Below are 26,452 nucleotides of genomic sequence, written 5' to 3'. Positions count from 1 at the left end.
CTGTAAGTTGCTTTCGCTGCCGAGGGAAGGTGAAAGCCCCGTGTACTGCCAGCCAAGGACGTGGGCTGCGGAAGCCCCGGAAATGCACAAGACTGAAGCGGAGCGGTCCCCGACCGGCCGGAGGCGCCTCTCCCGGCCGCCGCCTCGGGCGGACCCCCTACAGGCTGATCACACAGGCCGGCCGCCCTGCGTCAGCGCGCGCGCTGCCCCCGGCCGAGCTCGCGGCCAAAGAGGCGCCAACGGCCGGAACTCTCAGCGCCCGCCGGCCAACCGCCTCCCCTCTCCCCACCCCTCCCATCCCGCGCGCTGCTGCCGCCGCCGCCGCTCCGCCCACGCGGCTCGGGGAGGAGCCACGCGCCCGCCCCTCCTGGTTCTTTGTGCTCCTAGTCGGCACCGCCAGCCGCCGCCACCGCCGTCTCGAGTTGCCGCCGTCGCTCGCCGGTCACCATGTCGCTGGGAGTCGGCCCGGAGGCGGGATTCTCTAGCGAGGAGCTGCTGACCCTGCGCTTCCCCCTGCACCGCGCCTGCCGCGACGGGGATTTGCCCGCCCTGTGCGCGCTGCTGCAGGGCTCGCCACGCTCCGACCTGGCCGCCGAGGACTCCTTCTACGGCTGGACGCCCATCCACTGGGCCGCGCACTTCGGAAAGGTGCGGCCCGGCCGGGGAGGGGGCGCTGCCTCGCGGGACCCTCGCGCGCGCACAGGCCGCCATCTTGCCGGGCTCGCGGCCGTGGGGGGGGGGGGGGGGGGGGCGCGCCCAGCTACCCGGCTCCGGGAGCGCAAAGGGCGGGCTGCGGGGGGGCTGAGCACGTTCCCTGGGCCCCTCGACAGCCTGCCCTTGTTGAGCGGGCCGCGCCGCGGCTCATAGGTTCCGGTGCCCTGTATAGTCCCGGCCGGAGCTTTATTGACAGGGACAGGCCGGCGGCCAAGCTAATTTCGAAAGGTGCCGGGGTCACTGGTGGCTGCGGCGGGAGCCAATAGGGAGGAGGAGGGGGCAGATGCTCCTCCCCGAGCGCGCGGGGGCGGGGGGGTGGGTTACCTCGCCCCCCCCCCCCCCACAGGCCCCTCGCCCAGTTCTGAGTCCAGTAACGGTCCTTCTCGCGCGCGGAGGCTCCGCCTGGAGAGCTCGCGCCCGTGTTGTGGCAACCGGCGCGTGCGTGGGGGAGGAGGCGGCGGCGCGGGGAAGCTGTGTTTTGACGGTCCCTCCCGGCCGCGCATGGGAGTGGGGAGGGGAGGGGAGAAGGGCGCTCGGGGTCACCCGAGGGTCGCTGTGTCCTGCGGGTGTGTGTTCTCATGGAGGGCAGGAAGCGCGGCGGGCGGGGCCCAAACGTGTAAACAGTCCCTCCCTTTTCTTCTCTCTTCCTGTTATGGGTCGCCCCTACCCCATCTCCTGTGGCTTTTTCCGTGTGCAAGTCTCATGCTGGCTGTTGTTTGTCAGGGATCATGGGGGGAGCGCAGCCGCTTGGGCTTAATCATTGCTTTTCGTGTTAGGCTATCTAAGGTTCTTGTGTGTGTGTGCTCGTCCTCCCCGATCAAAGGAACTAAGAGAGGGAACAGCCAGGCATGTGGGCTAAAGCGAGCTATCCGTAGCGAAATGCCCCTTTTGGGCTCCTTGGACAGGTGCCTTTGTCTACTGAATGCACTAAAGAGATTGTAGAAGATTTGTTTGCTGTTGTGCATATAACAGTTTAGTTGTCAAATTTGCTGCACTTTTGGCAGTGTCAGAGGTCGGAGCCATTAGTCCAATCAAAGGCTTGACCTCCTTTCGGGAGAGAGGCAAGGCAGCAGGCCTGCAAAGAGGATAAAGCAAGATACCCGTAAATTGAGGCTCCTCAATTAAATTATCCAAGTGTAGGGGCAGAGCTGGCTCGTTAAACTGCAGTAAATTACTTTGCTGTAGCAGAGTCTTGTTGTATCTGGATTTCTGACATGCTCCTACACACATTGGGGTGGTATATTTCAGTTACAAACCTTTTTTTTGTGTTAGTACTAGGAGCAAATAAAACACTTTAAAGGGACACTATTAGGTAATCAGTTCCCAGATGGGTACACTTTCCATTAGACAAAAATAAATATAGTATGTTGAAGAGAAATGAAAATAAACATTTCCATTATAAACATTTTCTCCTGTTGTTTTCTTTAGTGAAGCGTAGTCTAGTTCAGAATTACAATAACTGGAGGCAAAAGCAATTGCATTTCTAAATTGATTGTGGATTTTAAAACTCTTAGTTTCCGAAAAACTTATAGATTAGTGGACCTGACTCTCTTCCTTATTTCAGCCCCTTTCTGCTGATCTAGTATACCAAAAAAGCCATGAATGTGACAGATTTTCCTATCCCAGCTACTTATTCTCCTGCATGGGGCAGTCACCCAGTAGTGTGGCCCAGATCCTAGGCTGTCCTCAGTCCTGTGTAAGGGGATATAGCTAGAACGTGTGTCCCCTCTGGTTATCCCACAACTGGTGGAATATCCCTAATGAGTTCCAAAGACAGCAGGTGAGCCTTAGAACAGCTTTCCTGTGTGTGTTGGAATTTAAGTAGAGCAGTACCCAGGATTGTAGATCCCCAACTTGCTCCATTGGAAACACCCACTCCCTCCCGCTGCACAAAGAATGTATTGGGCAGAAGAGAGTATAGAAGGAAAACAGTGTTTTTTAACTAATAGTCAACAAGAAAGGAATACTTATTTTTTGAAGGGTTGTGGAAGTAAGGGATGACAATGATCGGTATTCGTAATTGGAAAAGGATAACAGTACTAGCAAGAACAATGCAGTATTCCAATTTCTAAGAAAGTGTTACAAATAGATAACAGTTTGAAAACAAAAAGCAATTAAGAAAATGATTCATTATAATTGTAGGTAACTGTTCCCTAGCGTTCATAAGGGTGTATATACCAGTACAGATCTCTACTGGTAGGATTTAGTGTTGAAGTGTATTCATGAGTATAAACCACAGTGGAGCCCTATCTGCTCCTTAATACTTTGGATACCCATGGATACAGAGTTTTCAGGGAATATGCAGAAAACAGATAAATTCATCTCCTGGGACACTAATGGATTCTTACAAAATCAGTTCTATAAAAAATAGTGATCAAAAACTGCACCTGAATCTCTTTAATCCAGCAATTTTGGGAAGTAGATTATGTCAGTTTACGAAATTTTCCAGATTCTGGGTGTTTGCCATAATGAAGAATAAACAAAATCTAAAGCAATTGTATATTCAATCCATTATAGAGTACTGTGCATGTATAACATCATAAGACAAATCCTTAATACACTGTGTTTAAATGTTTTGTTTGTATTATCATATGTAGGTAATTAAGCATAAAACCACTAATTGCACAATGCTCATGTTTGCAAGCTAAATTTGTGCTAGACAGTACAATATGTATGTATGTATACTTTTTGTTTGGTTACACTATATTTAACCTTACTTTGTTTTTATTATAGTTCTGGCACAATAATCCCAGATCTCACACACCTGGTTTATAGAGGTTCAGGTGTACTGTCTAGTTCATGTTATAGTGCCTTGAATTATGCTGGGTGTTGCCCAGGTCTGTAAGACAGGTCAGTATATAAAAGCCAATGTACAAACAAGGGAATTGCAGGTGGGGATTCAGTCTCAAGATAGCTAGGGGGGTTTTAATGCTTTCTATTTTTTTAAATGACCATATCAGCTTGCCTCTTGCTTTTGTGATCTTTGACTGTTTTGTTTACCTGTTGTTCTTGTTGACTTTGTTTTACTTTTGTATATAATTTATGGTAAGTAAATTCTATTCCTCTTTGGTCTGTTTATTTAAAAATACATAATCAGGTGTCCACCTTCCGTACATTGCAATGTACAGGAGCCCTGAAACCCTCGCCCTCTTCCTCTTATTAACCAAGATTCCCAATCCCCACTGTAGCAATATCATGAACTTGAAAAAATATTCTTTTTTTTTTTTTATTAAAGAAACCAAAAAGATGATGACCAAAACGAGTGCTCAGTGTTCGAATCCATGGGACAACAATAAGGGAACCTGGTGTTCTGGCCTCTTCCTGACTAGCAGCTACTTCCATTTTCTGATGGAGTTGGGACCCGGAGAAGCAGGTCTCTCAGTCCATGAGGCAGAAGGCCTCATGTTCTGATTTTTAATGAAGTGCAGCAACTCATCCTATTATTAGACATCTTAAAATTAGAATAATTTTTTAACAGACCCATTTTAAAAATACTAGTCAGACAGTGGTTGTTTTTTTTCTGGAGTTGACAGACTGCAATTTATGTGCAGCTCACAATAAATGGTCATTGAGGTTTCCCTGTCTCTCGTCAGGCCAGCGATCTGAATCTGTATACCAAAAAAAGGAAAATCCTTAGCTCTTATTAGAGTGAAGGATTAACACTTCCATTAACATCATCTTAGTCTTTGTTACAAAATCTCCTACAGTTATAAAGGCTAGTTCAATTTCACCTTTGTAGCTTTGGTAGGTGGGCTGCTGACTGTCACTGGTTTCTTAAGCACACTATTTACCCCTGCTTGATTATGGTAACCTGTCAACAACATTGGGGGCCTTGGTGTGTAAACACCAGTGAAAGCAAACCAGTGTTGTTAATGATGAGAAAATTTTGAAGAGTTCATATCACCATTATATCTGTATTTCTGTTATGGCATCTTTGTTATTCTGTGAACTGCGGTAATTATTAGTGCAGTTGTTTTAGCATCTATTTATTTCCTTTTAAAGGATACCTTCTCCCGTGTTGAATGTTAAGGTTTGTGAGATCTAGATGCATTATCACTATACTTTTATTCCTAGATGAAGGCCAGAAGGGACTATTGTGATCCTCTAGGCTGACATGCTGTTTACAGACCATACAATGTCCCCATATAACTCATACAGCATATCTTGTAGAAGAACGTCCATTCCTGATTTAAAAATTGTCCATGATGAAAAGTTTGCCATGACCTTTGCTAAATTGTTCCAATGATTAATTAACCTCACTTAAAAATGTGTGTCTGATTTCCACTATGAATTTGTTTGGCTTTAACTTCCAGACATTGGTTTGTGTCAATACCGTTTTTTGCTAAATTGAAAACCCCTTAAAAATTTGCTCCTCATGTAAATACTTATACACACATAATTTTCTCCCCTAAACCTTTTTCTTGTTAAGCTACATAGATCAAGCTGTTTAAATCTGTCATTATAAGGCATGTTTTCTGATCCTTTCATGGCTCTTCTCTGAATCCTCTCTGTTGCATGGTGAGTCACCACATTTCCTTTATACCCAGTCCTAAATTCACTAGAGTTTGGATACATTTTTGTTTTCTCTATGCTGTTCATACATCATCACTTCTCAGCAGAATACAGTTAATTATCAGAGTCCTCTTAAAACAAACTTGTAAGTTGATAAATTAGACTTTTAATATTGCATTTTAACCTTTTTATTAAACTGGTAGGGATGGTTGTTAATGCCACAAGACATTTATCCAATCACAGTTGAAGTTTAGAAAATATTTCTAGTGATCACATATTTCTGTTAAAATTTCAAAATATGATGCCCAAGTTTAGTCACTTCACTTGGAAGCTTTTATATACATGCTCTTAACTCTTTTAGGGTAAAATTTAGCTGATTACATTGGCACCTAATATAAAACAAATGTGTGCTTGTAAAAGGTAAATTTCCTTTTGATTCCCTCCTTCCTGAAGGCCAAAGTTGGTGCCATTGGTTGTTAATTTTCCAGCTACTTTCCTGTAAGGAAAGGTCATTACCTTGCAGTTCTTTTAGGTCCTACTAATCTGCCATCTTTTCAGAGCACTCTGAATTATTTTAATGTTGAAATATTTAAAAATGGTAGCATAGAATGCATGGTATGAGATTGATCACTTCATCAGATTCTTTTTATTCTGACATTCATATTCAAAAAGGCAACCAAAAATCCCAAGCATCCTTTTTTATGCTACCAGTGACTGTAGTACAGAAATTTTAAATGGCAGTACACACATATTTCAGCACTTTTTTTGCTTTTACATTTAACTCAGCAAGGGCACTGAAAAAATAATAAGCCTTATACTTTCTTTTTAGCGTTTGGGTTTCTACAGCTGCAGGTTAATATTAAAATAGAATTTTCAGTAATCATTCTTTATCGCATACTCTCCATGCTCCCTTCCTTTTAAATTTTTTTGAACTCCCATAAATTCACAGTAGGTTTTTTATTCAAAAAACTTAAGTTCTAACAGATGCTGCTTGATGGTGTCTGTTTAGTGTTACAATCACAACTTTTCAGATCAGAAACTTAGCATCTTTTCTCCCAGAAGCAAACTAAATACAAATCCCTATTATAATCATCTCTGAGTGTCAGTTGATTTCTTATCAAATTAAGTGTTGCATTTGTTAAATTTTTTGGTTTCTACTTTAATGACTGAAAAACCTGGAAGAGGCGGTGAAGGCCCAATTTATTTTTTTAATCATGTTGTTTGGCCTGCTTCCATTAATGGTCAGTTTAAACTGATTTTTGTTCCCACTTTCTCCTTTAATTTAATCTGTAATACCTAGAGTATCAGGGCACATTTGATGAGTAATATTACTAAACTACTTTTCCCCTTGTCTGTTTAAAGCTGGAGTGTCTAATGCAGTTAGTGAAAGCTGGTGCCACTGTAAATGCCTGTACAACACGGTTTGCCCAAACACCAGCCCATATTGCTGCTTTTGGAGGACATCCTCAGTGTCTGATCTGGTTGATTCAAGCAGGAGCCAACATAAACAAACAGGTATAACATTATGTTGGGGTTGTTTGTTTTTAAACAAAATAAACACATGGGGGCTGGATTCAGAAAGGGACGAGTGCTGTGATAAGCAGTGTTGCAGTGTGTAAGTTCTAGGCACCTAAAAATTCAAAGGAATAGTGTTGCAATCCACAAACCCCGAGTGTGGTGCCAGTATCACATGCACTAGGGGAGAGAGCCGTATTAGAATGGGATTCCCAAAAACTAACTGGCTAGGCAAGGAGTTACCTAAACTAGCTACTGGGAGATGCAGATGAGAGAGAGTTGTCTTAAGCCCTGCCCCTTTCATGCAGCTAGGCACCTCTGTAAAGCCTTGATGTAGGTATCTGTCTCTGCTAATGACCCTCCATCAGAGGGTGGAGGGACTGTACAGCTTGGTAGTTAGTGAACTCACTTAGAAGGTGGAAGATTCAAGTTCCAGACCCGCTTTTCCAATGACTTTACTCATTCAGCCAAAGTTTCAGCATGAAAGATGGAGGTAGTCTAGTACAACTTTAAAGTAAGCAGCTTCGAAGTTGAGCGTCTACACACACCTTACTTCGAAGTTAACTTAGAAGTGGGGGAAAATGTGTGTAAACTCTCTGCTGGCTACTTTGAAGTAGTGCCTAACTTTGAAGTTAACTTCAAAGTTAGTTCCTAGTGTAGGTGCACCAATAGAGAAATTGACAGTTACGGTACATGTGTAGTAATTCAACTGAAGATTTAAGTAACCTATTTTTCTATCCAAAACTTAAGGCATGGCTCCAGTTTTCAGTAAAACTATCAGAGTGCTGTGGTGATGGCAATATGACCACAGTTCCGTTATTACATTGCATCTCTTAGGCCATGTCTACAGTAGCCAAAAACTTGAAATGGCCATGCAAATGGCCATTTCAAAGTTTACTAATGAAGCACTGAAATACATACTCAGCGTCTCATTAGCATGCGGGCGGCCGCGGCACTTCGAAATTGACGCGGCTCGTCCAGACGGGGCTCCTTTTCGAAAGGACCCTGCCTACTTCGAAGTCCCCTTATTCCCATGAACAGATTTGAATGATTTAATTTGAATGGCCATTTCGAAGTTTTTGGCTAGTGTAGACGTAGCCTTCAACAGAAAAGAATTTAAAAACTACAACTGTAAGTCAAGCGACCATAGCTAATTGAATTGTGAAAACCACCAGTCAATTCAACATGATTCAATCAAAATTCTAATAGGTATTAATAGGAGCTGACTGGAATTATTTTAGGGTGTAATTGTTTACACAGTGTTTCTCTTTCAAGGCTAAAGGTCTGACAAAATTCCACAAGTTACTTTTTAAAAACTGGTTAAAAGAAAACACATTTTTCATTGTTATAGAACTCATGGGTGAATGGATTTCTACCCTGGGCTGGGTAGTCTTGATTACTGTATTGTAGGGCTGGACAAAGATTCATTTGTAGGTGGAGGGTGGATTAGTTTAATCTGCAATGAAATTGTGTGGGCGTACTGTGGAACTTCCGTGACAGTAATGGAGACAAGCAGTAATTACAGGTTTGTACTGTTGTCCTTGCAAACCGTGGTTATTAATGCACAGCAGGCTTGATTATAAATCTCCTTAGGGCTGAACAATGTCCCATGTATATTCTAGCAGTAGTGAAAACATTTTTTTATAATGCTATGGAACAGAAGGGGCAACCCAGGCTAATGATTAGGCCACATGAGTGGCCCTCCTTCATCTCAGTGGGCCACAGCAGTGTTGTAATCAAGATGGTCTCCAGGGATAATGTGGTTCTTCGACTGATTGCTCATGTGCATTCCAGTTTGGAGGGGAGTGTGTGCTGGTGCATGCCCAGTTGCTGGAAGCTTTTTGCCTTAGCCAGTTGCCCAAGGGTCGGTGCGGTGCCCCCTGAAGTGGCGCCCATATATGCACCACCCAACCTGCCCCCTGCTCGGTTCCTTCTCACTACACTGTCGGTTGCTGGAGCTCCCTCATCGTTGAGTGTTCGCTGGTAGCCTTTACTTTTAAATTAGTTAGTGGTTAGTGAAAAGAGTTGTAAATAGTTTAGATAGTTGTCATTCATCTGTAAATAGTTCTGTGTAGCACTTAGTGAGCCGAGGTGGAATTTTAATCCCCCTCAGCGCCAGGGGATGCTTGGCTCCTCAGGGTTTAAAACCTGGTCAAAATGTGACAAACAAATGCCCCAAAGCGACCCGCATAGGACTTGCCTGAGCTGCCTCAGTGAGGCCCACCTAAGGGAACACTGCTCTATATGCAACGCCTTCAAGCCTAGGACTTTGAAAGATGGACGTCAACGGCTGAAGGTACTATGAATGGAATCAGCCTTGTGTCTGGACATTTCGCTGGTGGGAGCTCAGAGCACTGCATTGTCAGTGCCATCAGAAAGCTCCCAGCAACGAGAGCAGGACTCGGCGCCGTAAGAGCCCGTGCCCGGTGCCTTGCAAGAAGAGGAGCTGGGACCAGGGTCAATCCCAGGAAAAGAGGAGGCGACGGCAATCCTTGGGAGAGTCCACCAGTTCGCACTTAGTTGCCCCAGATACAGACGTCTAAATGGTCCATAGGGGCCCCGGCACAGTTGTTGACACCGGGAAGACCCCTGCAAACGGTCACCTACCTTGGTGCCTCGCATCAGATGGTGCAGGGCACACAGGAGCTGATAGGCACCATGGGACCCTCAGTACTGCCATGGTTGTTGGTATGGGAATCAGCATTGGAGTCGGGCTCCTTTTACTCCAGCTCAGCTTGGAGCGGGAGTACAGGATCGTCCCGGTGTAGTGGCCATCAACACCAGCACAGATAGACCCACAAGGTGCCCTAAAATGGCCTTTCTGGACTCCATGGGCAATCCATGAGGCACAGGGGTGGGCTGAGGGACTCCCTGCTAGGGCGCCCAGCACTCCACAGCTGCCGAGATCAGCACCGACTGCTTCATTGGAAGTGCCCCGCGAGAGCAGGTGGCGTCGTTGGCACTGACAATGGTGGAGTCAGCACTGACTCAAACATGGGTTCCACCCCTGCAGGCACTGGGAACTGTTGTACGGTGGGCATTGGCACCGACAGTACCGGTGCTGTCCCATGTGCCGAGTGGCCCCGTCTTCACGGCACCACACCATATACCGCTAGGGTGTGCTTCACTCTGGGCACCGAGTGCGGCACTGCAAACCATGGTGCTGGCGACTCACATAGGGGTATCTGAACCCCCTGCACTGATGGGCTTGCAGTGTGTGATGCCCTCGTCCTCCCAAGATGAGGCATTGGCTGGATCCTCTCCATCTCCGGTGATGGAGGAGCGTACCAGCAGTTACTGAGAAGGGTGGCCCAGAGTCTGGCGATACATGTGGAAGAGGTCAGGGATGAAATAGACCCTGTCACAAACATTCTGTCGGCATCTGGACCTACCAGGATGGCACTGCTCATTATAAAGACAATTGCCAAAACGCCAAAGACAGTATGGCAGACCCTAGCCTCAGCCTTACCCACGGCTTGAAAGAACGAGCACTGGTATTTCGTCCCAGCCCAGGGCAATGAATATCTGTTCACCCATCCTCCGCCTGACTCCCTGATCGTAGATGCTGTGAACAACAGGGAAAGGCAGGGGGTCCAAGGCCCTTCCCCCAAAAACAGAGAGGCCAAACGCTTAGACCTGTATGGTAGAAAAGTTTATTCTGCAGGTGGCCTCCAGTTGAGGATTGCTAACCAACGAGCCTTGGTTAGCAGATATGCTTATAATACGTCCCGCTCCATGGACCATTTCGCTGAGCTAGTCCCACCAGAGACCAAGTCAGACTTTACGGCCTTGGTTCAGGAGCAGAGACTCCTATCTAAAGCAGCACCGCAAGCCGTGCTAGATGCAGCAGGTACAGTCACCAGGGTCATGGCCTCGGGGATAGCCGTGAGAAGGGGAGCATGACTATAGGTCTCAGGACTCTCGTATGAGGTGCAATAGTCCATACGGGACCTCCCTATTTTCAGAAAAGACTGATAAGAGGCTTCATAGCATGAAGGACCAAGGGCCACCCTACGCTTGCTGGGTCTGTATACACCGGCAACCCAGAGGAGGCACTTTACACTGAGACCCCAGTCCAGACAATTCCTGCATCAACACCGGGATGGCAACAGGAGAAGGGGCTGCCATGATAGAAGACATTGGGCCACCAGCCACATGAACAGAGCCACCAAAAAACCCCACGGGGGTCTAAACATCAGTTTTGATAGGGCAGTTGGCAGTGACACACCGGCCACACTCGTAGTTCCAGCTCAGCATTTATTTTCATCCCACCTATCCCCCTTCTACCATGCATGGTGCAGAATAACATGGGACCAGTGGGTCCTCCGCACGGTAGAAAATGGGTATGCTATTGAGTTTTCTTCTTACCCCACTGCCACTCCCCCTCCCTGTCCCTTTTCAAGGGACCCCTCTCACAAGATGTTTCTCAGGCGGGAAGTAAACGCCCTCTTACAAAAGGGGGCTATAGAGGAAGTTTCCCAAGAATTCTGGGGGCAGGGGTTTTATTCACATTATTTCCTAATCCCGAAAGCAAAAGGGGGATTATGGCCAATCTTGGACCTGCGAAACCTGAACAAATTTGTGAAAAAGATAAAGTTTCGTGTGATATCCCTGGGCATAATGCTGTAACGTGGGGACTGGTTTTCCACTCTCTACTTACAGAACGTGTATTTTCACATAGCAATCTACCCACCTCACAGGAGGTTCCGCCGGTTTGTGCTAGGGAAGGACTATTACAAATTCAGTCCTTCCGTTTCGCCTTTCCTCGGCCCCAAGAGTCTTTACCAAATGTATGTCAGTAGTGGCGGCCTTCTTAGGCAGGCAAGGGGTGCACCTCTTTCCCTACATGGACAACTGGCTGATCTGGGGTCAGTCGCAGCAACAGGTGGCGCGACACGTGCAGTTGATATGACAGATATTCGACACACTAGGCCTCCTAGTAAATGAGGCAAAGTCTGCACTAGCCCCAACTCAGGTCATGGAGTTTGTGGGCGCCTGACTAGATGCAGAGCAAGCCAGGGCCCTCCTGCCCCAGAGCAGGGTCCAAGCCATGGTGTCTTGCATCCAAGAACTAATCATGTTCCCAACCGCAACGGCCAGAGGATACCTTAGACTGTTGGGCCACATGTCAGCATGCGCGTTTGTAGTCCAGCATGCCAGATTGCAAATGCGCCCCTCTCAGTTGTGGCTCACTTGGGTATACAGACCTGTCAGGGACAATATAGACAAGTTAGTGACAGTCCCCCCGCGAGCGTTAATGGCATTACACTGGTGGCTAGAGGCCTGGTCGGTCTGCATCGGAGTCCCCTTCAGTGCCCTGCAGCTCTTCCTCTCCCTGGTCACAGATGCCTTGGACCTAGGCTGGGGAGTTCACTTGGGGGATTGCCAGGCTCAGGCTATGTAGAGCAAGACTGACACTCCACTCCACATAAATGTATGGGAGCTCAGAGCAGTTCAGCTGGCATGCGAAGTGTTTCAGAGCAACCTGAAGGGGCAGTGTGTCACAGTCAGCATAGACAATATTATGAAAATGTATTATATAAACAAACAAGGGGGCACACGTTCATTGCCCCTGTGTCTCCAGGCCCTCATGCTCTGGGACTTCTGCATCCAGCACCAGATTCTCCTGAGTGCATTTTACCTACCCGGGGCTCACAACTCCCTAGCGGACTGGCTCAGCAGGTCCTTCATGGACCACAAGTGGTCAGTACACACGAACTACTGAGTTCAATCCCCAGGAGTGGGGACGTCCGCAGGTAGACCACTTTGCCACCTGTCTCAGTGCAAAGTGCCGGACGTTCTGCTCTTACCAGAACCAGAGCCCGGACTCTTGGGCAAATGCCTTCAGCATTCGTTGGTCAGGACCCTTGCTTTACGCCTTCCCACCGATACCACTCATCCACCGAATGCTGCTGAAAATTCAGTCAGATCGAGCATCAGTTATCCTGGTGGCCTACTAGTAGAATATGGGATTCGAGGACATGCAGAGAGGAATGAGAGACTTGCAGACATTAGGAAGGGGAAAGCAAAACAAAAGCCTAAGCCTAAGACCCAAACATTTGAAAATCGAACCAAACAGAACCTGCTCATGAACTCTGGGCTTAATCAGTAATGTCAGTGGGAGATCAGTGGCACGTTACATGATGCATGTAGTTCAAAATTCATGGCATGGATCCATGGATCATAATCGCATATAGAATTCAGTCCTAACCTACAAATGACACTGACCTCCCTGTTGTAGATTGATTGATTTACTATCAAACCATTTAAAAAAAAAAAAAAAAGAGGGGGAAGGAGGAGAGAATTCCACGAAAGAGAAGCAGAACTTTTGCCGGAAAGTGGTCTCCAATCCTGATTTGCATCTCTGAGCATTACTGCAATACTTACAGATGATGATAGCTCCAAAGAAGGATCATTCCATAATCATATGACGTTAGTTTCCATGGCTACGTCTACACTTACCAAAAGCTTCGAAATGGCCAGTTAATGGTCAGATCAAAGAATACTAATGAAGCCCTGAAATGCATATTCAGTGCTTTGTTAGCATGCTGCCAGCCGCAGCACTTTGAAATTGCCTCATTTTGTTCCTGTGCAGCTTGGCTTCATGGGGTTCCTTTTCGAAAGGACACCACCAATATCGAAATCCCCATACTCCTAAGAGTTCATAGGAAGTGGGAGTGAAACGAGGCAATTTCAAAGTGCCGCAGCTGGCAGCATGCTAATGAGGTGTTGAATATGCATTTCAACACCTGATTAGTATTCTTCGATCTGACTATTAGCACGGCCATTTTGAAGTTTTAAGTAAGTGTAGGCACAGCCCTTATGAGGTAAGTTTGACAATACTGTTAAAGTCGTAGTCAGATTCATGATTGGTTGCCTGCTACCTGTACTAATATATGTCTGAAAAAAGCCACTGAATGTTCAGCAATAATGTAATTTTATTATTTTGGAGAGGTTGTACATGACAAAGTGTGCTCTGTCTTTATAGGACTATGTTGGTGAAACTCCGATTCATAAAGCAGCACGATCTGGTAGTATGGATTCCATAAGTGCCCTTGTAGCTCATGGAGCTCAAATAGAGTAAGTGAGGTTTCTTGCTTGGTTGTTGTGTCTCTAACATAGGGTAGCAAACATAGGTACTAATAAAACTGAAAGAAATCAGAACAGGAAACATCTTGAGACAGCATCACTTAGATGTGTTCATTTATTGTAAAACAAGATTTTTAAAATGTCTAGTAATAAAAAATTAGTGATATCAATGGTGCAATATATGAAACACTGAATATATATTTTATTAGAACCATATTTAGCCCACCTCTGTAAAATGTCCCAGCCTTATTTTTTTTCTGTTATATAGTTATTACACTTCGTATGTCATAGTAATGAATAAATTTACTAAAGAACTAGATCATTTATTTGCCAGATAAAGCTTTCATTCAGCTATTAGTGTAAAAATTTTATTAGTATATATTGTGTATTTGCACTGTTAACTTTTTTCTTTAAAGGTTTATATACTGCAAAAACATTCAGAAAATTTCACAAATTTTTGCAACTTACAGCATTGGACAAAATGGATGCAGTTTTCACCTAGACATGTTGAGTATATAAGCTCTGCGGCTTATAATAATGTAAATACTTTAGCACTCTGTTCATAATTAGAACTAGCTTCATAATTTAAATTAGCATTCTTTGTATTTTAATCTGCAATGTAAATCTGAGTTATAAATGAAATAAGAATTATAGAATTAATTTCTTATTTAACCCTTTGGTTTCCATCTTACTGTTTTTTGTAATGCTACATCAGTGAAATCTGCCATAATTAGTTTTTGGTATATAGAGTCCAGAAAGCATAATTTACCATTTAATAATATTAAGAACAACTGTCTTGCTAGTTTAATGGTATTCAATTTCAAATTATTATGGAAACTTTTAGTAAAATCTTGACATTATTTGAAAACAAATTTACTTTTATAAATCTCTGTTTTGGACTGAGCACACCTGAAAGTAAATGCTTGAGGTAAACTTAAAATTTACTGTGGAATTGAGTGAACCTTAATTATCATCATCAATTAGTATGTGACCAGTTGATTTTGTAATGGACAGAAAGGATAATGTTAAGTGGTATATGATGTAACTTTTATTGTAAAGTATTTGAAATAAATAGAATTCTAGAAGGAAATTTTAAACTCATGATTAGCTCTAATAAGGTTTTTCTTATACAAGCAGTACAAGAAAGAAAGACTACTCTAAATTTAAATCATTGCATTAGTTTTTCCAGATATTAATATGTCATTTTGCTATCTTGGCAAAATATTGTTGCAAACTTTTGTAGAGAACTTTGGCCAAAATTATTTTCAGTTTTTCTGATTTAATTGCAGCAGAAATAGTGCAGATTTATGGCAATTTGATGTAACAGATTACCAATTTTAACTCTTGGGTATTTCATTATTTATACAGTGCCTTAGGTTTGCCATAGGACTTTGCAGACAAGTAAAGTAATAGGTCCTGCCTTGAGCGGATAATAAAGGCCTCAGTTTTTAATCTTCGTTTGCTTCCATAGACTCAGTCTGCATGAACCCTAAATGAATGCAGTAGGACTGCTAAACCCATGCGTCTGTGTCTATAGGTCAGTTTCCGGGATCAGTGTCTTAATTTGATTCATCAGTTTCATAGGGAGTAAAATCCTGGCCCCAGTAAACTCTTATGCCATTTACTTCAGTGGGACCAGGATTTCACACACAGTCTAGTTTTCCAAATGTACATGCTTAACATTCAGTCATCCATATTTAAACACCTGATGAGATAATGATCTTAGGCATCCAGGTTTTAATCTGGACCTCCAGCTAATGGTCTCATTGAATTTTGTAACTTAATGAAAATGCAGGGTACCTTAATTATTAAGTTTTTATTCTCATCTATTCTATATATCAAAGAAAAAAAGAGATTTTCCCATTATAGCATACTAACTAATTCAACCATGTTCTAGTAAATGAAGTGATTGTCATCAAAAGAAGTTTTATTTTTTTTTAAATACACGGAACCAAATACACAGATGATGTAAAGCAATTACAATGTCTCTGAATTTTGATAACTATGCCCAGAGGTACTGGTGGTCAACTTGGCCCTTTGTTCATAGTGATTTGCACTACTTTTTTACTTTTTTGTTTTCTATAAATAAATTCTTGTTTATTTCTTTATACAGTGTTTTTGTTACTAAAACTGTAGTTGCATGAAGATGCAGAGAAAACAACTATGACTGCACATAGGCAAATATAAAGACACCTGATATAAACAGGTATACATAATGTATGCTGAATTTCACATCTTTGACTTGTGTTGTATGGGAAGTAACACAAGGATACTACAATTCCAGTGTTTCATTATGGACTTAACTTAATGAAAATATTATACTGCTAGTAGTATTTTGTATTTAAATCCTGATAATTGAAATAGTGCTCTTTTAAAGTTGAGTACAAAAACTAATTTGAGCTATCACGTTTTTTGATATGCTTTTACAGTATTTGGTTTCTTTGGAAACTAACTAAGGTTGACAATATTTAATTTTATCCTTTCTGGACAGATAAGTTTGTTATGAATAAATTTACTTCCTCAAAGTTCAAGTTTACTTTATTCTCAGCATGGTACTTCACAAACCCTATAAAATAAATACAATATGTTGCAGTCTAAACTGAACTAAGATTTCATTATTTCCCTAATTGATGAAGGAAAATATGGGTCTCCATTCCTGTGTAAATTTTTAATTGTAAAACAATATTTAAAAATATTTTGACATTTTTGGTGGTATTTGCCTTCTCATTTTAGCTCATTCATATTCTGTGCACAGTATGTCCTACATCCATAAAAAGGATTGCTTCTAACTATGGTATTCATGGACTCTTCAAGAGGGGAAGCAGGTGGTCACAATATCCTCATATGAGTGAAAAGGTTTGCCATGTAACTGATTTATTAATGTGGATAAGATCTTTTAAAGTAATCCATAATAACAACTGGATTTTTATTTAAGTGGTATGATAGCGCAATTTATCTATTTGGCAGAATTGTGCACTTTTTAAAAATAATAATGAAACAAGTTTTCACAAAACTCGACAAAAGACTAATTGGTGCCAGGTTTTCTTTTCACCTATTGATATCTTTTCCAGATCCAAATATATTTGATAACTTCTAAAAATACATTTTTAAAATATTGCACTCATTTAAGAAATACCCATATATAAATATTGAACAGGCTTTGTTGGATAAATGGGAATGTCTTCTGTTGTTGATGACCATGGTCATTTGAATCAGTTTCTGGCACTTTGCGTCCCATCAGTACATTTCTGATCACATTCTTTCCTGTTTGTATGAACAGTTAAGACTTCTGCAACTGCCATTTGGCAGCCACACTGTACTACTTCAACTACTTAGGCTAGAGTTGGATTGACAGAAGAGACCCCCTGTCAATGGCCAATTGTTAGTTCATCTATATTCTGCTAAGGTGGTGAGAGAACCCTTGAGATCATGATATATTTTGAGTAAGGGCAGTTGTTTTGCTTAAAGTGATGAAGGGAGAAAATTTCATATTTTTTTTTCCATACCATGTTTGTTCTTCAAATATTCAGATATATTGTTCAGGGTTCTTAAATATCAAAATAAAAGTGAAAGCATTTGAGTAATGTCTTGTAGAAAAATAGTTTATTTGTCACGCAGGGAAGCTCTTAAGAGTCTGGTAATGATGCAGTTGGAAGACTGACCTACATCATTATAATTCTTTATATATTCAGCAGTGGCTGGCACAAGGATTTCAACCACTTTCTCACCAGAATTATTGCCTGATCTACTGACTATGTGCTAATTCCCAGTTAGCATTCTGTGGTTTGGCAGAGCTCTGCCTCAAACTCAGAGTTCTCAACATGATGAGAGAACTTATGTGCACAGAAAATGTACTTACACTAAGAAGGACTTTTGAGTTTGTATTTTTATTTATAGTTAACAGGATCACAAACACTCTAACCTAGAAAAGCAGATAAAGGTAATTCAGAATGGTCGAGACCTCTGGCATCAGAACATTCATATACTCCATCCTTTGCAGAGAAACCTGAAGTGTCAGTGATTATTTTCATTATCGTCAAATGACCATTTCGAAGTTTACTAATGAAGCGCTGAAATACATACTCAGCGCCTCATTAGCACACCTGCGGCCACGGCACTTCAAAATTGACGCGGCTCGCCGCCGTGCTGCTGGTCCAGATGGGGCTCCTTTTCGAAAGGACCCCAGCTACTTTGAAGTCCCCTTATTCCCATCTGCTCATAGGAATAAGGGGACTTGGAAGTAGGCGGTGTCCTTTCAAAAAGGAGCCCCATCTGGATGAGCCATGCAGTGGCAAGCTGCGTCAATTTCGAAGTGCCACGGCCACGTGCATGCTAATGAGGCGCTGAATATGTATTTCAGCGCTTCATTAGTAAACTTCGAAATGGCCATTCGCATGCCCATTTCAAAGTTTTTGGCTAGTGGTAGATGTAGCCATAATGTATTGTGTTGATCCCCCACTGTGCTTCAGTCCCTTTTCCTTATTTGAACTTCCACACCACTCTACTTCTATGGAGCTCCATTTATTGTAAAGTAACTTGTTCCCCTAATTAAGATTTAGTTCACTCGTTCACTGTAACAACTTGTGACTAGCATGTTGCTTATGCCTTTTGTCTGCAAAATACCCAAAGTAACTCTTCTAATTTGAGCTTGCAGTATATAATATTGTCAATGTTGTACATTCTTGTTGCGGCATTCAAGCTTAAGACAACTCCTGATGTAGGGTCAGTTACTAGATATGAACGTTACTTAGGTAGCTCATTGAGCCTTCAGCCCTGTTAGTTTCTGTGTAAACTAAACATTTGGAAGGTCTATAGGCCGTTTGTTGTAACATTAATATTCATATATCATCTCACTCTTACCATTGGCTACAGAGTAGATTGAACATATATTTATGAACGAATAAATTCAGTCCTTGTATTAGTAACTGGTAGGTATAGTACTTCCTTCACCTTTATACTGTTAACTTATTGCTCCCCCAACCCCTTCAGGCTTTGATTGATAATTATTTGACTGCTTACCATTTTTTTAAAGTATTGGAACAGGTTTTGTTTATATATGTTTGTTTTTAATGGCAGGTTCATTTAAACCCTTTGAGAAGCCCTCTGAAGGAAGTCTTTGTAGCCACATTTGTCATTACATTCTTTTTCAGGTGAATTCTAGTTGGCATTTTAATTACTTCTTTTAGGATTTCCTTAGCCATCATGCATGCTCGTAGATGCATGTCATTTTTCCTTCATAGATCGGTTTTTCTAAATTTTGCCTTCCAGAAGTTGGAAACCAAAGTAATGTTTAGATTTCATGTTGACATATAACTTTGATAGAAATCTTATACCCTAGTCTTTGTATATTATCAGTCCATTCCTCATCAGTTTGTAAAACCAAATGAGTTTTTTCCTTGTAGGATTTAGGAACCTCTTTTATATAGAGATCTGCTCCTGTCACTTAGGAGGCATATGGGGTTTCAAGCACATGAAATTATTTATTCTTGGTGCTCTGTAGTAGTGCTCACTGTTGGATTTTTAACATTCTTTGTTTCTTTACCTAAATAATTACTGTGCCTTCATTGTTGAATGGGAGCTTGCTATCATTGTTCTTGATGTGAAATGCTTCTTCTACACCACTTCTCCAAAAGAGCAGACATGATAGTACTGATACTCTCTATAGAAGAATCATTTTAGTTTTGTTATGCCCACTAATCATCACATCCTGTACATATACTTCAGATTCTTATTCTTTTCCATCTGACTATCCATTTAAATACTTCTCAGCACAGTAGTTCACATTTTATGGTAAATCACTACACAAACCCTTTTCAAATGAAAGACCATGTTATAGTTATCATCCTTCGAAACTCAATTCCTCAACTTCCTTGTGGCATCTATACCTCTGGATTACTGAAAATAATTTAGGACGTTGTTAAGATGATGCAATGAACCAAACTCTGCTTTGTTGTACAGATCTTGTAAGGGCCAATTTTCAGGGAGCTTTTTGAAAATACATACAAAAACCTTCATCTTGACTCTTACTCATTAGGGAGAACAGACCACCAGATTAATGTTCTCGTCAAGGCCTCTTTTGGAAAGCAGAAGCAGCTTCATTTTCAACAAAAAAGTGCAGTAAGGTTGGAAGCTTCTTAAGTCAGGATGTTGAAAGCTATGAAGGTTGGAGGATCATTCACATTGATAGCTGTAGTCAAGTCTAAAACTGAAAGGAATTGAGCTTAGCCTCCTAGCCACCCAAAAATGTCAGAGATCTTTTTCACATCAGTAGTTATTTGGGTATCCAGTAATAACAAAAAAATCCAGGAAAACACTTGGGTTCAGAATCTATCAACTGGGTATTTGGGTGTCTTTTTCTGGTAGTGGCATGCTCTTAAATGTGAGACAGGACCCATAATTACCAATATTATCAGCTGCAACAAGGATAAACTGCCATAAGGGAGAGAGTGCTTAAGGTCCATAGAGGAAAGGAAGTCCACCATCCAAGCAACAATAGAAATCTCTTTGCCCTACCTGGAACTTCACTAGAAAGGATGTAGTATATTCGTGTAATCCTAAATGAATTGTTAACTAGTTTCTCATAAACTTGATTCTTTTGCTTAGAAAATGGAGTTTAGATGTGGTGAAGTGATTTACAAGGTTTCTTTCCCCCTCAAATGAAGTTTAAGTACTTGCCCAATTGATTACTTGAAAGTACAGAGAGTAGGTTTCAAAGGAATGTTAATCCTGGCTCTGGCTTTTTGCTCTGTTTTTGGGACTCGTTGAGGAAATGGGCTTTGAGATGGCTGGTATTGGGGTTGTTCTCAACATGAAGTTCTTCAAATTGACTACTACAGGTTCTGTTAAGCTTTTTTGTAAAGTAAGTTGATAGTTGAAACTAAAAATGCTGGTTTCTGGAGTCAAATAGAGACCTCAAGATGAGCAAGAGAATGATTTGACAACGTTCAGCACGGCATTATTTTAGCAGCTGCTGTGGTGAAGAAATGCACTATTGGCATTGAAAATCATGTTTGACAATAAGAGAAGGGGTAGAATTTGCTGTATTTTTTTCTGCTGATACCCTCTGTCTTGATGTCTGATTTTTAAACTTTTATAACATATTTCACTGAAGACCCTGTTCCTGTGATCTCTGCAGGTAGTTTTTGCCAGGTTTGCTTTTGTCATATTTTTTGTCTGCAGTTCTAATTTTGTTGTTCTCAACACATTTGATAATGACAGGACTTACTCCAGAGAAATAGCTGTCAAAGGAAAACATGAAGCAGTCGCACAAACTCAGACATTTTAAGTTTAATTGGTCAAAAGAAGCTCTGAAAAACTTTTTGTCTTGGGACCTCACTAAAGTTGGCAGGAAGCATCTCTTGCATGAAAGCCTTGAGAGATGCTTTATTTCCAACGGTAACATATCTGTCCACTGCATAGAAGTGCTTCACAGGCTCCTAACTGAGAACCATTGCTTTAGTTCCTTTTTTGATGCCCTGAATTATGTTGGTAGTTTGTGGCAGAACTTGGGGGTTGGAGAGTACTTTGAGTTTGTCATGTGTTCTTGCTCAAAAGCCTTTCTAATTTTGAACCCAGAGGGTTTTTGTCTGCTTTACTGTACATGATTACATCTACTCATCTTGTTGTGGAAGGTAATCCAGAGTGCTCTCCGAATCTAAAAATCTTTCTGCCACTACTGGAAACTGGTCCATTTATCTGTAATTAATTGCTCTCTATCCAGTTTTCTGTTGTATATCTCTTCATTTAAATTTGCCAAAAAAATAAAATGTTTCTCTAGGTTGACCTTCACGTCTATCATGTCCTCAGTTTTTATATTAACTACTTCCCTCGGGTATAACTTGTTTTCATATAGATTATCATTCAAGGGAGTTCCACGGCACATGATTCAAACTCTCTAAGAAATTTTCTTGCTTTAATTGTCTGTCTATATATTGCCATTGGCCATCTCTCTTTATATGGGTGAGCAGCTTGGAGGTGATTGTTGAAAACCGCTCATAGCTATTCCTTTGTGGAAGTCCTTCTGCAACAGCATTTTTACTACTAAATCTCTCAAGTTTGTGTTTTCTCTTGGGTTTTATTTTTTTAACTGTTTTGCTGGTGGTCTTTCCTGAGTGAATTTGAAAGTTAAATGTGCAATTTTCTTGTCTTTTGAAAGACACAAACATACACTCCGTGCAGTTTCTGCTTTGATGCTACCTTAATACTTGCATTATGAAAATGTCTAACTTGAATTCCTAATCTATCTCTACTTACTATTCTCTTCTGACTTGCTAGCGTAGACCATCCAGTTTGACTTGGTACATGTATTTGACATAGCAGAAATGGTGTTGTTTCATCAGCTGAATTTGTATCAAATTGATACTCTGTTTGGAACCTTGGTTTCTCTTTTATTCTATAGCTTCTAGTATTCTCCTGCCTGTGAGTGTTCCTGTGGGGTCAGTTTGGCAAAGTACTATGGTGATTCTGTAAATGTTTTGTTGTTAAGTAGTGCTGCCCATGATTTTGGACATCTTTATGATTCTTTTGTTTGTTTTAAGTGGAGAACATTTTTTCTGTGATGGTGCGTTGCTTAGTTGAACAGATGACCACTTTGAAAACTATTGTTATCTCTTTTATCTTGTCTTTGAATAGCATTTATTGTGTAAAACAGCTTATGTAGAAAATCTGCCAATTACTTCTGCTTGTTACAGCTCTGTGGTTCCCAAGCTACCAAGACCCTGACATAAATTTAGTGCATGAGAATTGCATTAGTGGAATGGCACTCCACTCCTCCTAACAGTCTGTGTGAGGATGTAAGAAAAGATTAAGAATCTGGCTAATGATTTTAAAAGTATTAAAATAATTTTCAGTAAATTTCAACCTTCATTATATCACAACACTGGATGTGAAATGAAAACTTGGCACCAACTTTTCATGTCTAGGGATAGAAACTCAGAATGTATTTTTACCAAAATATTTTGCAACTTCTCCAGCAAATCTGAAATGCAGTTAGTTGAGAGTATTTTTCCTTTTTTACTATGACTATCTAACAAATATGCATATAACATTTTGTGCAGTGTTTGTACTTGGACACCAAAGGGTTAAAAACATTCAAAGTTTAGTATTTTGAACATTTTGTTCTAGAATCTTTAGACTAGTATACTGATGTCTGTAGAAAAAATATTTTTCTCACTGTGGGCATATTTAGTGTTTTGATTCTTTTTTAATTCTTGTCTCTGCTAACATTTTTATAAGCATAATACTAATTTGTTTGCAATACAGCATATTGAAATTTAAAGTAACTGAAGCCATGAGTTGACCAGTAGTTATTAGCCCATACTAGTTAAATTTCATCAAAAGAACTTGATAGTTAAATTGGCTTCAGGATGTAGGTAGTAATGTTTAAAAGCCAGAAAGGCTCTGTGTCTTGTTGTTAAGGTGGTCACGTGGTGATGGCTTAAACACAATGACTAACGTGCTACAGCACTATATGTATGTTAATGTAACTTTTAATCTTAATGTTGCCTGCAAATATGTGATCCCTTATGATATAAGTTTCCTGTTTATGCACCGTTGCCCGTTTTAAATCAAACAGAAGATTCTGAAACTGTAAAAACTACACATGTCAATGTTTTACAGCTACGTAATTCGAATTGACTTGATTTTTTCAAGTAATCCTAGAAAGGGGGAGCATTCCATATAGAAACTGCTGAAACTGCCACAGGTGCTTCTCCGAAAACCTTACAGTTGTGGCATTGAATGTTCAGTATCGCTTCCTTTCTGCACACAAGGCATACTGTTGAGGTATTTGTTGCGGTGATTGGTTTTAATGCTAATCTAGGAATTCAGATATAGAATCTATAGATTTGCATGCTTTTGCTTACCCTAATTTACAATATTTACTTTATTTGTAAACTAACAATAAGTTGAGATCAGTATTTTTAATAGAAATATTACATTGATATACGAAAACTGTGGTTTATTTTCCTAGATTGTCACATGACGTTAACAAACAATAGGTGATGTGATAATCACTCTTTAAAATTATAGTTTCAGGGAATTTTATATATATCAAATTGGATTTTTTTTGTAGCAAACACTTGCTCTGTTTTTCAAAGTATGTGACATTATAACTGGAAGATTCCTTGAGGTGTATCTTTTAAGACTACTCATAATGATTAAACTCACTCTTTCCCCTGACACAACAAAAATCTGATCAGTTGCAGGAAATTTGATCCCAGCTTTCTTTTTAGTAAATTCAGTTGAGTATGAAGCTCTTCAAAAACTGAAGTGCTTTTCCAGTATCAGTCCTTCCCACAGATCTTAGGAATACGTTTTATAAATTGTATTAAGTGTTTCCTTTGTAATATGTACAAGAATGGCCATTAGCCTAAAATTATTAACTTCAAGAATATCTCTTTTGTGCTCCAACTTTTAAACTGTTGCTCTATAAGGAAGTAATTTTCAAAGCATATAGTCTAGTCATTTGTATAAGATGGATTGTTCTGAGAAAATATAATTTTTAAGGAAAATCTTCTACCTTAAGATTCCTTGGTTGGAATCTGACCTCTGGCTTCCACATTCAGGACCTATTTGGTTAATGAGGATTTTTTTTTATTGACTTTAATGACCTGATCAAATTCCCATTTATCAGGATGATCCTAGAGCATTGCAGAAGTGATACGTTTATTCTAGGTTGTATGCTACATCATTGTCCTTTTAATAGTTGACTTATATTGGCATAGATCTCAAAAGAATTGTGGATCTAGCATGGTTGCCAAGGTGACATTGCTTAAAGAAGAAAATGGAAAATGAGAACAAATGAGTGAAAACCACATACCTCTTTCATACCAAGTGTATTTGTAGTTCTGAAGGTACAATTTCTAGACCTCTCTTGTTCCATGAAGCAAAATGATCTGGTGAAAGTGAAGGAGTCCATTGCTCTTCAAGAGAAAGTATACAAATAAATGTATTTCTCAAGTTGGAAGATTTAAGCATTTAAATTCAAAAGCATGCACAGCGTGTGTATAAAATTCGTATATGTTGCCAAATATCTCAAGAAATGTAAAAATTTCAGTCATCCAATTTTCTGCATATGGACATTAATTCCTTATTTTGTTTCTCCATATTGTGTATCCTCTTTGAGATTTCTCTCCACTGTATTCATCCTTACTCTCAAAGCAAAATATGTCTTTATATTAATTCAATAATCTTGCAGTAAAGTGTTTTGTCCCCCAATGTCATATTTGAGACACATATCCACAAGAAAGAACCTAACTGTCGCACATTAATTCCTGCAGACAGATGAGTTGCTTTTTAAATTGCTGCCAGACATTGCTGTTCTCTAAATGCGGAGTGAATTGACCTTCTGATCAATAGTAATATCTTACACACTTGACTCCATCTAAAGTTAACTAAAAGTTCCTAGTTGTGTTTGCCAGTTCAGTTCTATACTTCTATCAGGAGGTTAGATGGGCCAAAAAGGAATTCAAATGTTCATGTCATTAGACCTGCCCTTTGTAGCTAAGCTTTCATTTTTGATCAGACATAAAGCGGTAAAAGTTTGAGGAATGTAACTTGTGACTGACCTGGTTAGCTTACAGTAATTTTTTCAAGGCTAAATTAATCCCATTCTTTGTTTGCTTTCTTTTCTCCGCGTATTACCACTTAGAATCATAGAACAATAGAGCTAGAAGAGACCTAAAAAAGCCATCAAGTCCAGCCCCGTGCCCTAGGCAGGACCAAACCCATCAGATCAGCCCAACCAGGGCTTTGTTGAGGCAAGACATAAACGCCTCCAGGGATGGAGATTCCACTCCTTCCCTGGGTAGACCATTCCAATGCTTCACCACCCTCCTGGTGAAAAAGTTTTTCCTAATGTTCGACCTGGACCATCCCAACCGCAACTTGAGACCATTTTTCTGTGTTCTGCCATCCGTGACCACTGTGAACAGCCTCTCTCCAGCCTCTTTGCAACCTCCCTTCAGTAAGATGACGGCTGTTATCAAGTGCCCCCTCAGTCTTCTGCAGACTAAACAGTCCCAATTCCCTCAAACTTTCTTCATAGGCCATATGCTCCAGCCCCCTGATTATTTTGCTTGCCCTCCACTGGGTCCTCTCCAGTGTATCCACATCTTTCCTATAAATGGGGGCCCAGAACTGGACACAGTACTCCAGATGCAGCTTCACCAAAGCTGAATAAAGAGTAATAATCACTTCTCTGGATCTACTGGCAATGCTTCTCTTGATGCAACCTAATATGCCATTAGCCTTCTTGGCTACAGTGGCACACTGTTCACTCATGTCCAGCTTCTCGTCCACTACAACTCCCAGGTTCTTTTCTGCAGAATTACTACTGAGCCGGTCGGACCCCAGCTTGTAACAATGGTTGGGATTCTTCCGGCCCAAGTGCAGGACTCTGCACTTGACCTTATTGAACCTCATCAGATTTCTTGCAGTCCAGCGTTCCAATTTGTCGAAGTCACTCTGGACTCTATCCCTACCCTTCAGCATATCTACCTCTTCCCTTAGCTTAGTGTCGTTCGCAAACTTGCTGAGGATGGAATCCCACCCCTCATACAGGTCATTGATAAATATGTTGAACAGAACAGGACCCAGAACTGAACCTTGGGGCACGCCACTA

At 41.2% G+C, this 26,452-nt stretch overlaps 1 protein-coding gene across 11 annotated transcripts in view; it reads left to right on the top strand.

Moving 5' to 3' along the window:
- The first annotated feature begins 288 nt into the window (after positions 1-288).
- The window catches only part of ANKRD10 (ankyrin repeat domain 10), a 41,805-nt gene continuing 15,641 nt past the window's right edge, over positions 289-26,452 (top strand). Inside the window, exons 1-5 of one of the 11 annotated variants that reach the window (XR_012645019.1) lie at positions 289-648; positions 6,589-6,741; positions 13,730-13,821; positions 16,564-16,686; positions 23,449-23,584. Coding sequence is in view for 5 of the 11 variants with exons in the window: in XM_074990407.1 (XP_074846508.1) it covers positions 448-648; positions 6,589-6,741; positions 13,730-13,821; positions 15,944-15,974 (477 nt within the window). In the remaining 6 variants the exon portion in view is untranslated. The other 10 variants (XR_012645020.1, XR_012645023.1, XR_012645024.1 and 7 more) reach the window with 10 other exon arrangements.

Source organism: Carettochelys insculpta, chromosome 1 (assembly GCF_033958435.1).
Source record: "Carettochelys insculpta isolate YL-2023 chromosome 1, ASM3395843v1, whole genome shotgun sequence".
Classification (NCBI taxonomy): domain Eukaryota; kingdom Metazoa; phylum Chordata; order Testudines; family Carettochelyidae; genus Carettochelys; species Carettochelys insculpta.
Note: the sequence above shows the minus strand (reverse complement) of the source record. Positions and strands in the feature narration are given on the sequence as shown.